Genomic DNA, 13,826 nt, shown 5'->3' on the forward strand with positions numbered 1-13,826 from the left:
AAAAAATGTGCCACCCTGCTTAACATAGTGACTTTTGAGTGATACTTTTCAGAAGACAGTTGGAGATACATTCCAACTGCCCCTCTTTGGAACCTTCCAGCACTTCTCTGTAGTAGGGAGAAGCTGATTGCTGTCCCTGTTGGTGTGGGCACTCCAAGTGGTCAACTTTTGAAATTTAGGCTACAGATTTAAGACCTTCTTGTCCTATGAGGAAGAAGACTGGGCAAGTTTGAAAGGGCATGAAGAAAGGATTGGGCACCACTCCCGCAGTGGTAAGAAGGATTTGGACTAAGAGTATAATCTCAATCTATAGTTTGAGTATTTTGTTTAATTACAGATTCCAGATTGACAGAGTTAAACTGAAAATGACTCAGATGGTGTGAATAGAGGGTATTCAGAAGTAATTCACAGATCAATCAAACACCCCAACTCAGTGAAAAAAAAATCAATTTAACTGAGTAACCACTTCTACTAAAATAATAGATCTATCTCTTGGTCAGTCTTACTGAGGTTAAGTTCTGTTTCATTCACATTTAATGAGAATGTATTTTCTCTGCCAAAAGCTACTTAGGCTGAAGGAAATTCTGGCCTAATGATTTCTTTCTAGTTTACTTGTAAGACATAGCAATTAGGAAGGAAAACATGAAGCCATTAGATCAAATATTAAAATGTCTGTCTCAGACACATACATTCCCTAAAGAAGTTAATGGGAAACCTGTAACTTTTTTGATTATTTGAAGTTTTATCATATAGGAATAACATAGGGCAATTTAGTGAAAATTTACTCTTATTTATTCAAACAGATGGGAAAGGTTTTTTTATATGCTGCAGTTTTACTTTGGATGATGCCTCATTTATTATCAGGAGTAATATATACTAATAAAGGCAAGTTACGATTTTTTTATTTCATTTGTCCTGATCTTTTTTCCTAATTTCTTCTTTACTGTCACGTATAATGCATCCTCCCTTTTCTTATCTTTTTAACATACTCTTTCTCTCCCCCTTCCTTTTTAAATGGGGCTACCATTCTAGTTGGTTATCCTGGTCCAGGGGTTTCTGATAGTAGAAATTCAACTAAATGTACACATATATATGTCCATACTCATATATGGGTATAAGCACATATACAAGTGGATATACATGCAAATGTATCTATACACATTTATGTATACACACATATTCATAAAGGTGTGTGCACACACAGATGTATAGAGATATATGTGTATGGGTTTATATATGTATATGTATGTGTGTGTGTGTATTTCTGTCAAAACAGTAAGGTTCTATTCTGGTACTTAATTGTGTCTCAGAGGCATCACTAGTCTCTCAAAGACCATGCCAGCAGGCCACAAACTGTCAAAAGTTGAAATTTTCAGTGACTAAACATCTTTAGTCTGGGGGTCAGTCATACTAAGTCTTGCACTTTTGGTGGAGCTATGAATGAATAAAATCTGGAAAACAATTTGGAATTAAGCAAATAAAGTGACTAAAATGTACATATTCTTTGTCCCAGAGATTCCATTACTAGATCTTTTTTTTACTCCAAATAAGCTATTAATAAGAAGTAAGTCCTCATATAAACAAAAATATTTATAATAGTACTACTTGTGAGAACAAGGAATTGGAAACAAAGTAGATGTCCATTGTTTTGGAAATGGATAAACAAATTATGGTACATTAATAGAATTGAATATTACCGTGACCCCAAAATAGTATAGCTGTTAATAGTTTGTAATTCTGAGGATAGAGGAGAGCAGAGCCAAGATGGCACAGTAACTCAAAAACTCACCTAGGTTCTTCCAAATTCCCCTGGAAAAAAACCTTAAAATATCATCTCAAAATGAATTCCGGAGCAGCAGAATCAACCAAAGATGAGGATGAAACAATTTTCCAGCATAAGAGAATTTTAGACTGACAGCAAGGAGCATTAGCACACTAGAATTAGTGCCTGCAAGGGAGCAGGGACCATAGTCACAGGTCCAGAGTGGAAAAGGGTCCTTTTGGTCACTCATAGAGCAGAACACAGGCTAGGAGAGCAGTGGCCCCACCTCTCCTTAGATTATACCACCTTGGAAGAACCAAACATGTATAGGTCCCCAGAATTAGCTCTGAAAAGAACAGCATGAAAAACCTAAAGTTTGTAACAGGATCTCCTCCACCCCATGAGCAGTTCTTCCAATGCTCCTCCTCACCCTGGGACTGAAACCTGGGTCTTTGAGTTAGATCCCTGTTTGGGCAATGCAACTGAGTTCCTGTACCCAGTGCAAGCAAAGCATCCCTTTTAATTCTCCTTCTGACCAGTTTTCTGACCCCTTTACCATCTGTGGGCTGAGAGCTCTGAAAGTCACTGCTGCTGATTCAGTTTTTCCTAAGGCCTTTACTGGCTTGCTGCTTGTTTGTGCAGAGAACAAGGTGTTGCTGCTGGCTCATGCAGGGACCTGGGTCTTTTCTGCTGGCTCACACTAGGGGTCAGGGCCTTGCTGCTGGCTTGGGCATGGGTACATGGGATCTTACTGCTGGCTCATGCTGGGGCCTGGGGCCTTGACATTGGCTCATGCTAGATCAGGGGATCTCACTGCTGCCTTGCTGGGGCACAGCTTACTGCTGGCTTGCCCAGGCTGCCTGCATCAGACTGTGTTTCACTCTCACCTCAGTGAGACAGATCTTTTCTGTCAGCCTAAGTTCTCTTATGCTGGAAAATTGTTTTACCCCAAACTTTTGTTGGTTCTGTCACTCCAGAATTCATTTTAAGGTGATATTTTCAGTTTTTTTCAGGGGAATTTGGAAGAATTTAGGTAAGTTCCTGACTTACACTGCCATCTTGGCTCTGCCATCCTCTACTTTCATGAAATTATTGATTGTTTCTATGATTTATTTTTTGACCAACTCATTCTGTAGAATTTGATCATTTAGTTTAAAATTAACTTTAAATCTATTTCATTGACATCTAAAAAGGACACATTTAATATTTCTGCCTTTCAAACAGGAAAGAGAAATCATAAGGGACTTAACTAAAGTTGAACTGTTTACATTCTTACATGGAAAGATGATATCTGTAACTCATGAGACCTTTCTCAGTATTAGGGTAGTTGAAGGGAATATGTGTGTGTGTGTGTGTGTGTGTGTGTGTGTATATATGTATGTATGTATGTATATGTATATATACACACATATGTATGTGTGTACATATATGTGTGTATATATACATATATAGACAGAAGGCACAGGGTGAATTGAATTTGAAAGGATGATATCTAAAAAATAAAATTAAGGGGTAAGAGAGGGATGTATTGGGAGAAGGAGAAAGGGAGAGACAGAAAGAGGTAAATGATCTCACATAAAAGAGACATGAAAAAGCTGCTACAATGAAAGGGGAAGAGGGGGTAGATGAAAGGGAATGAGTGAACCGTACTCTCATCAGATTTGGCTTAAGGAGAGAATAATATACACACTCAATTGGGTATCTTACCCTAGAGGAAAGTAGATGGGAAGGGGATGTGGAAGGGGTGGGGAATGATAGAAGGGAGGGCAGATTGGGGAAAGGCCTAGTCAAAAGCAAACACTTTTGAAAAGGGACCAGGTCAAAGGAGAAAACTGAATAAATGGGGGATAGGATAGGATGGAGGGAAATATAGTTAGTCTTTCACAACATGACTATTCTGGAAGTGTTTTGCATAATGATACATGTATAACCTATATTGAATTGCTTGCCTTCTCAAGGAGGATTGGTGAAGAGGGAAGAAGGAAGAGAATTTGGAACTCAAAATTCTAAAAGCAAATGTTTTTTAAAAAGTTGTTTTTACATGCAACTTGGAAATAAGAGATACAGTCAATGGGGTATAGAAATCTATCTGGCCCTATGAGGAAGTAAGGGGGAAGGGGATAAGGGAGGGAGAGTGGGGTGAAAGGAGGGAGAGAAGACTGGGGAAAGGGGCAATCAGAATACATGTCATCTTGGGGTGGAGGGGAGGGTAGAAATGGGGAGAAAATTTGCAACTCAAAATCTTGTGGAAATAAATGTTGAAAACTAGAAATAAATCGTATTTTAAAAATATTTCTGCCTGTATGCATTGATTGTGAAGTTTCTATGCTCTAATACAGGGATGTCCAACCTTAGGTTATCTTACGGCTGCATTAAAATAAAATAATTATTGGAGGGCTGCACCCAGAATAAAAAATACAGTACCACAATAGAAAGTGGGGAAATACATGTCATCAATGTGACAGGTGAAGGCATAAAGTGGGAAAGGAAGCACAAAACAACAAAGCAACAACACAGCAGTATAAATGTAGGTGCATCCTGACTAGTTTGCATCATACAGAAAGAATACATTACAGAGATCGATTGAAAATTCCATGCAATATGCTTAAAAACACCAAAGAAAATTAACATCGAGATTATTTATTAGTGATGGAATTTAAAAATCTAATACGCATTCCATGCAAATTATTATTTTGTTTCATAACTTATGAAAATTAATACCCACAGGCGGGCTGCAAAAAATTGTACTGTGGGACACATGTGGCCCATGGGCCATATTTTGCACAGTCCTGCTCTAATACATGGTCAATTTTTGTGTGAGTGCCAATACCACTGAATAAAAAGTATATTCCTTTCTATTTCCATTCAATACTCTCCAGAGGTCTATCTAACTTTTCTAAAATTCTATGCACCTTCTTCTTTTTGCAGGAGGGGGGTGGTAGTGACAATGACACATTTATTTCATTACAATTTACTTTTCATTCATAGGAAGGAGAAAGAACAGTCTTAGTCTACTCAATTGCAAAAAAATTATAAAAAAAAATAACTAAAAATACTCAAGCATTATCATTATCAAATAAAACTATGAATATACTTTTCCTGAAACATAAACAACAAATATGTCTATATCTGTATAAATATTAATTAAGAATCTTGTGTCTTAAAACAGATAATACATTGGTTTGGTTGGTAATAGTTTAAACATAAGATCACAATTAAATTGGTACAATTTTGTGAAACAATAACAAAGTTAAATGACCATCGTGTGAGTAACTGTGAACTAGTTAATCTTTACAATAATTTTTGAATCCCTAAATTCTTTGTTTTCTTTTACCTTTTATAAATACTATATGCAAAAACAAACAAACAAAAACCTAAACAGTTTTGCTCCTTACTATCATATATCAGGTTAGGAAAAAGGCAAGCAAGCATGTATTAAACAACAGAATGTATTGTTGATGATATAAAAACATCCAAATGGGCCACATGGGAATATGAAAACCCAGAGAGAATTAAAAAAAACATGTGCAAAAAACTTGAGAGTATTAATTTTTCTTAGTTATGAAGATGCTTTTCTCTCCCAACCAATTTCATGTTTTGTGAAACTTAGTAATGATCTTAAAATTGCTGTGTCTCTCTTTGGGAAATTATCCATTTTACTTATTTTATTAAAAAGTATATAATAACAAATACTTAGAAGGAAGTGAATACAACATTACTATTGTTATGATGAAGACACTTTTTTATTTTTATTTTATTAATTTTATGATTTTTTTAAATTTAGTTTTCAGCATTGATTTTCACAAGAGTTTGAATTACAAATTTTCTCCCCATTCCTACCCTCCCCCCCACTCCAAGATGGCATATATTCTGGTTGCCCTGTTCCCCAGTCAGCCCTCCCCTCTATCACCCCCCTCCCCTCTCATCCCCTTTTCCCTTCCTTTCTTGTAGGGCAAGACAAATTTCTACGCCCCATTGCCTGTGTATCTTATTTCCTAGTTGCATCAAAAAACTTTTTTTTTGTTTTTGAACATCTGTTTTTAAAACTTTGAGTTCCAAATTCTCTCCCCTCTTCCCTTTCCACCCACCCTCCCTAACAAGTCAAGCAATTCAACATAGGCCACATGTGTATCATTATCTCTAACCCTTCCACAATACTCATGTTGTGAAAGATTAACTATATTTTGCTCCTTCCAAACCTATCCCCCTTTATTGAATTTTCTCCCTTGGCCCTGTCCCCTTTCAAAAGTGTTTGTTTTTGATTACCTCCACCTCTATCTGCCCTCCCTTCTGTCATTCCCCCCCTTTTTTAATCTTCTTCCTCCTTTTTCCTGTGGGGTAAGATACCCAACTGAGTGCGTATGGTATTCCCTCCTCAGGTCAAATTTGATGAGAGCAAGATTCACTCATTCTTCCTCACCTGCCTTCTCTTCTCTTCCTACAGATCTGCTTTTTCTTGCCACTTTTATGTTAGATAATTTACCCCATTCTATCTCTCCCTATCTCCTTCTCTCAATATATTCCTCTCTCATCCCTTAATTTAATTTTATTTCTTTTAGATATCTTCCCTTCATCTTCAACTCACCCTGTGCCCTCTCTCTCTCTCTCTCTCTCTCTCTCTCTCTCCCTCTCTCTCTCTCTCTCTGTATATATATATATATATATATATATATATGTATATATACACACACACATACATATATACATACATACACACTCATATATACATATATATACATAAACATATACATATATATATATACATATTTCCTTCAGCTACCCTAATACGGAGGTCTCATGAATCATACACATCATCTTTCCATGTAGGAATGTAAACAAAACAGTTCAACTTTAGTAAGATCCTTGCAATTTCTTTTTCTTGTTCTTTTTCTTGATTACCTTTTCATGCTTCTCTTGATTCTTGTGTTTGAAAGTCAAATTTTCTATTCAGCTCTGGTCTTTTTACTGAGAAAGCTTGAAAGTCCTCTATTTTATTAAAAATCCATACTTTTCCTTGGAGCATGATACTCAGTTTTGCTGGGTAGGTGATTCTAGGTTTTAATCCTAGCTCCATTGACCTCCTGAATATCGTGTTCCAAGCCCTTCGATCTCTTAATGCAGAAGCTGCCAGGTCTTGGGTTATTCTGATTGATTTCCACAATACTCAAATTGTTTCTTTCTGGCTGCTTGCAGTATTTTCTCCTTGATCTGGGAGCTCTGGAATTTGGTGACAATATTCCTAGGAGATTTCTTTTTGGGATCTATTTGAGGAGGCAATCGATGGATTCTTTCAATTTCTATTTTGCCCTGTGACTCTAGAATATCAGGGCAGTTCTCCTTGATCATTTCTTGAAAGATGATATCTAGGCTCTTTTTTGATCATGGCTTTCAAATAGTCCAATAATTTTTAAATTATCTCTCCTGGATCTATTTTCCAGGTCAGTGGTTTTTCCAATGAGATATTTCACATTGTCTTCCAGTTTTTCATTCCTTTGGTTCTGTTTTATAATATCTTGATTTCTCATAAAGTCACTAGTTTTCACCTGCTCCAATCTAATTTTGAAGGTAGTATTTTTTTCAGTGGTCTTTTGGACCTCCTTTTCCATTTGGCTAATTCTGCTGGAAGGTATTCTTCTCCTCATTGGCTTTTCGGAGCTCTTTTGCCATTTGAGTTAGTCTATTTTTAAGGTGTTGTTTTCTTCAGTATATTTTTCAGCATTTCTTTGGGTCTTCTTTAGCAAGTCATTGACTTGTTTTTCATGGTTTTCTCGCATCCTTCTCATTTGTCTTCCCATTTTTCCTCTACTTCTCTAACTTGCTTTTCCAAATCTTTTTTGAGCTCTTCCAATAGCCTGAGACCAGTTCATGTTTTTCTTGGAGGCTTTTGTTGTAGACTCTTTGACTTTGTTGTCTTCTTCTGGCTGTATGTTTTGTCTTCTTTGTCACAAAAGAAAGATTCCAGAGTCTGAGACTGAATCTGGGTGTGTTTTTGCTGCCTGGCCATATTCCCAGCCAACTAACTTGACCCTTGAGTTTTTCAGCGGGGTATGACTGCTTGTAGAGTTAAGGGAACTATGTTCCAAGCCTGGAGGGATGCACCAGCTCTGCCACACCAGCACTCCTCCTTCCCCAAGAACCCCCAACCCGAACTGGGCTTAGATCTTCAGCAGGCTCTCCACTCCTGCTGTGATTCGCCACTTAATTCCTCCCACCAGGTGGGCCTGGGGCTGGACGTAACTGCAGCTGTAGTTCCGTAGCTGCCCCACCTCCTCTGCCCCTGGGGTGGTGGCTGAACCATGAACTCCTTTATAACTCTGTCCCCAGCAGCTTTTCCCACTAACCTTCTCTGTTGTCTTTGGTGTTTGTGGGTTGAGAAGTCTGGTAACTGCTGCAGCTCACTGATTCAGGGCACTAGGGCCTGCTCTGCCCAGCTACTGGTCTGGTTGGTCCACGCTGCCCACACTGGGCTCTGCTCCACTCCACTCTGCTCTGCTCCCAGTTGCCTGCAGGATAGACCTCACCCAGAGACCATCCAGGCTGTCCTGGGCTGGAGCCCTGCTTTCCTCTGTTATTTTCTGTGTTCTGCAGCTGTAGAATTGGTTAAGAGCCATTTTTTATAGGTTTTTGGAGGGGCTCGGCAGGGAGCTCATGCTAGTCCCTGCTTTCCAGCCACCATCTTGGCTCTGCCCCGCCATGATGAAGACTCTTAACATTTCCAATTAAATATATAGTACAAAAATCATGCAATTTAAATAAAGGGGTATAAAGGTAGTAATATATCTAATCTCATTTCTTATAAATATTTTAACGATAGTTTAACATATCCTAAAACGATAAACTCTTTGCTTAGTTAGCTAGTAAGGATATGCTAGTAAAATACGATTCAGAGCTTATCGTTCTTTAAGCTCTATTACTTGAGAAACTTGGTTCATTATCAGTGAGTTTCTTCTGCATTCACACTCAATATTTTGAGCCTACCAATCTAAAGAAAAGAATTCTCTTTCTTTTCTCACAGTCTATGAAAACTCATTAACAAAAACTCTTGATAGACACAGTCAGAACATAACATTATTGGCTACTGCTAGATGTCCAATTCAATTATTCTTAAGAAACAAAAACAAAACAAATTTTACTAGGCTTTTTTGGTGTCCCTTAGATTTTTTTTTCTTTCAGTATTCCATTAATGTAGGAAACTTTCTTAGAAACTATTTTAGAGAATACTAAAAGCTTTTCACACCCAAAGCTAATTGCTTAATTTCATACCTTGACTAAAGCAAGGCAATACTTGGGAATAAAGGATTAAAAAGAAGACATAATATTATTAAATCGGTGTAACCTGATTCCTTTTTGTGCTTCTGATGAGTAACAATTATTCATTCCCAGTCTTCTTTCACATGTTTAAAAAATGAATGAAAATATTTAGTAATTCAAAATCAGAATTTCCTATAAGATTGATGAAATTAACTAAAATTTTAGCTAAAAAATAGAATTGAGGTTTCACAAAATAAAGTAACTGAAAAGTAGAATCTCTCATCAGTATGGTAAAAATATCTAAATTATCTGTTATTTAGAAAACCACTCTAAAATTTTTAAAAACCCAGTGCTATATATATGCTTTCACTGGAAAACCTTCATAACTGGACTGCTTTCAAAATGCTGCAAATATTAAAATGTATATTTCTAAGGTGGGGAAAGCTCTACAAGATGAATTCAATGTTTTGCTTTGACTGTACCTCTAAAAATAATGTATTATGAATGATATGGCCACTCTACATTATATAGGACACAAAGCATATAGAATACAAAGACCAAGTTATTCTTACATTTATCATGTAAATTGTTTCAATCTCTAGTGTACTTCACAGCTTGTTATTAAAGCACCCTTGGATGGCGATTTTACTCTAACTATAAAATCTATGTTAGTAGATGCTGACAATTAATTTGCCCTATTGACCAAATCACGCAACTATCACAGATCAGTTTAAGAGTTTTATAAGGCATATTGTAACAAGTTAAAAATCATTTTGCATACATCCTCAAGATGAAGGGGTTCCTGGATACCTCAGCTCTTGAATTTGCTATAACCCAGCAGGGAAAGTATTTAAATATATAATCGATTTGGCTTAGGATAGTGCCACAGGAATCAGAAAGAATGGTAGTCCTTAAAGATCTGAAGTGTGTTCACAACTGTACATTGAAAGCAAATATCCACTACAATCAGAATTCCCGAAAAGCTAGGATGCCAAAGGCAGGAATAAGCCAGAGACTAGGCAAAACTTCAGATGCACAGATTGTATCTGTCTTTCATTTTTGAAGAGGACCATGGCATCAAGGAAATGATAACCTGACTTGCAGTTAACTTTTATTTGAGTGAGAGAGGGCTATGCAAGATCACTAGCCTCACTTTCTGCTCCAGAGCCATCTGGATCCAGATATTCAGCAGGATGACTGGAAATGGCCCTCTTAACTTCTTTTTTGTTTATCTTTTGATTAAATTCATCTAGTTCTGGGAAAGGAAAGTTGAGGTCCTCCACTAGTATAGTTTTACTGTTTCCTTTTGTACCTAATTTAACTTTTCCATAACAATCTGGATGCTATACCATATGGTGCATATATGTTTATTATTGAGCTTTCTTTATTGTCTATGGTAACTTTTAGCAAGTTGTGGTTTCTTTCCTCATCTCTTTTAATTAGATGTGCTTTTGCTTTTGGTTTGTCCAAGATCATGATTGCTACCCCTGCTTTTTTTCTACTTCATCTGAAGTATAATCTATCTCACCCCATAGGGAAGGAAGAGGTGAGGGATATAAGAGAAGGGAGGGTACTGATAGAAAGGAGGGCAGTTTGGGGAGGTGGTAGTCATAAGAAAAACACTGGTGAGGAGAAACAGGGTGAAAATAGTGACAGAAGGATAAATGGGGGAGGAGGATGGAAGGAAATACATAGTTAGCAATGACAACTGTGAATGTGAGTGGGATAAATTCACCAATAAAACAGAAGTGGATGGGAGAGTGGATAAAAAAACACAGAATTCTACAATATATTGTTTACAAGAAACACATTTGAAGCAGAGAGAGATACACACAGAGTAAAGGTAAGGGGCTGAAGCAGAACCTATTATGCACCAAACAGTATAGCATCACAATCAGTGCAGAAAGGCAGAAATATTAAATGCATCCTTTTCAGGTGTTAATGAAATAAAAATCACATTCAATTAAAGGCTGTGGAAATACAGATTTAAAGTTAAATTTAAATAACCTAATTCTAAAGAATGAGTAGATCAAAGAATAAATCATAGAAACAATGATTTCATTAAAGAGAGTGACAACAATATGTGATGCAGCTAAAGCATTACTCAGGGGAAAATTTATATCTCTAAATGCTTATGTCAAAATATAATTGAAGAGCAGATCAATGAATTGGGCATGCAACATAAAAAGCAAGAAAAAGAGAAAATTAAACATCACTAATTAAATCCCAAGTTGGAAATCCCCCAAATGAAAGAGAATAATAAATGAAAACAATTGAACTAGTAAATAAAACTAGAAGCTGGTTTTATGAAAAGAAAACATAATAAAATAGATAAGTCATTAGCTAATTTGATTAAAAAGAAGAAAACAAAATTACAAGGATCAAAAATGAAAAAGGTAAATTTACCACAAATGAAGAGGAAATGAAAGCAAATGTTAAGTGATGGTTTACCTAAGTATATGCCAATAAATCTAAGCGAAATGGTTGAATATTTACAAAAATATAAATTGCCCAGATTAACAGAAAAGGAAATAGAATGCTTAAATAACACCATCTTAGAAAAAGAAATTAAACAAGTCATCAATTAACTCCCTAAGAAAAAATCCCCAGAACCAGATGTATTCACAAATGAATTCTACTAAACCTCTAAAGAAAAATTAATGCTAATACTATAAAAAGTATTTAGAAAAAAAGTCCTTGCAAATTATTTCATGATGCAAATAAAATGCTGAAACCTAAACCAAGAAGACTAAAAGCAGAAAAATAGAATTATAGACCGATTTCCCTAATGAATACTGAGGCAACATTTTTAAATAAAATGCTGGCAAGGAGATAACAGCAATATATCACAAGGATCGTACACTACGACCAGAAGGGACTTAAAGTAGGAATGCAGGACTGATTTGTTATTAGAAAAACTCTCAAAATGGCAGAGTGAAAGCAGGACATCCCTGAGCTCTCTCACAAATTCAGAATCCTCTTAAAAAGTGAATCTGAACAAATTTGAGAGAGGTAGAATCCACTAGGACAGGGCTGTCCAAAATATGGCCTGTAGGCCTCATGTGGCCCACAGGGCAATTTTATGTGGCCCACTTGTGGGTTTTAATTTTTACAAATGAAAAAATAAAATAATAATTTGTATGGAATGCATATTAAATTTTCTTTTCTTTCCTTTTCTTTTCTTTTCTCTTCCTTTCTCTTCTTTTCTTTTTTTAATACCCTCTTCTGGAATAGAAAGCTTGCTGTGCTTGCAATTATTCTCTCTTTGCTATTTCCTTGCCTGTTAACCTGCCTCTACTTTTTACCTTGCTGAGTTTGCGGCATTTTTGCACCAACTGTGTGTTTAAACCTCCTTTGTCCATTTGCAATAATATGATAAACATTTATTAAGCACCTAACGTGGGACAGAAACTGTGCTAAGTTCTGGGGATACAAATAAGAAAATTAAAGGTAATCCCTGACCCCACAGAATATACAGTTTGATGATGGAAGACAAAACTCAAAAGTAAGACCCAAAGCAAGAAGCAGGAAGGGGGAAAGTCATGGTGTTCAGTGGAGATGAAATGAAGTAGAGCTGATGCTGGAGAAGGCAGAGTTAAGAACTCATCTGATGCCTGCTATCCCCCAACTCATCATCAATGTTTATGTAGTCTCCTTTTCCACACACTCTAATTATAAGAAATAGCAAGTTCTATCACCTGAATTCCCTTTTTAGACTAGTTATTTTTCCTTTTATCTTTCTTTTCTTTCCCCTCTTCAAACCCTCAATACAGAACCAGTCCATCTCCAGGTCCTCTGTTTTGTTATTATCCCCTTCAGTACTCTTCCAAAGACATTTAGGTTCTAAAAGGAAAGGTGTTTTTTTTCTCCTCCATTAAAAATGTTAACATTTCATGATCATGCAGCTCTTTTTAATTGCTCAACTCAATTAACTTTCTTGGTTTATCTTCATCCTTGTGTTTATATTTCAAAATAACTATTTGGCACTGGTATTCTCATGAGAAATATTTGAAAATCTTCTAGCTTATTAAAAGAAATTTTTCCCCTTGTAGGATTATAGAGCATTTTGTAAGGTAAGGTACTCTTGCTTGTAAACCTATGTCCTTTGCTTTTTAGAATCTGCTCCCAAATATTCCCTCTCATTAATGGTAGAAGCTTCTGGGTCCTATGTCATCTTACCTTTAGTTCCTTGGTGTTAAACTACTTTCTGGATGCTTGCAGAACATTTTCATTGCTGTGGGAATTCTGGATTTTGGCTATGCCTTTCTTGGGGCTTTGCTATTTGTGGTATTTTTCAGGAAGAGATTGGTGGATTCTGTTTTCATTTTGCCCTATAGTTATAGTAGAACTGGACAGTTTTAATTTGTTATTTCTCAAAATATTTGTTAGGTTTTTTAAAAATATGGTTTTCAGAGTACAATGAATCTTACGTTCTCTTGCCTTGATCTATTTTCCAGGTCAGTTTTTTAAAAATATCAAATATTTAATATTTTCTTTTAGATTTTTGATCTTTTGATTTGGCTCTAATATTTTTATCTTATGGAGCTATTGATTTCTGTTCTGGTCTATTCTAGTTTCCAGTGGTCTGCACTATTATAAGGTTTAACACTTTCTCTTTCTTAGTGAATCTACTTGAGATGAATAAAAAGTCTGAGAGACATAGCTCCTGGGCAATTAATAATCAATTTATTAATTATGGCTGGAAAATAATAAATTGAGGTCAATGGTTCTTCTGGAAACCAAAGAGGAACCTTGGAGACCATCAAATTGCTAAATACTTTTGGAAAAGGGGTTGTCCCTGACAACTCTGGTT

The 13,826-nt window shown here is 36.2% G+C and overlaps 1 protein-coding gene across 1 annotated transcript in view; it reads left to right on the forward strand.

The window, feature by feature from the left end:
* Nucleotides 1-803: 803 nt before the first annotated feature.
* The window catches only part of CATSPERB (cation channel sperm associated auxiliary subunit beta), a 137,041-nt gene continuing 124,018 nt past the window's right edge, over nucleotides 804-13,826 (forward strand). The window contains exons 1-3 of the mRNA XM_036736737.1: nucleotides 804-888; nucleotides 7,559-7,593; nucleotides 9,616-9,652. Coding sequence (XP_036592632.1) covers nucleotides 804-888; nucleotides 7,559-7,593; nucleotides 9,616-9,652 — 157 coding nt within the window. The remainder of the gene's footprint in view (nucleotides 889-7,558; nucleotides 7,594-9,615; nucleotides 9,653-13,826) is intronic.

The sequence above is a fragment of the Trichosurus vulpecula genome, chromosome 8 (assembly GCF_011100635.1).
Source record: "Trichosurus vulpecula isolate mTriVul1 chromosome 8, mTriVul1.pri, whole genome shotgun sequence".
Lineage (NCBI taxonomy): Eukaryota > Metazoa > Chordata > Mammalia > Diprotodontia > Phalangeridae > Trichosurus > Trichosurus vulpecula.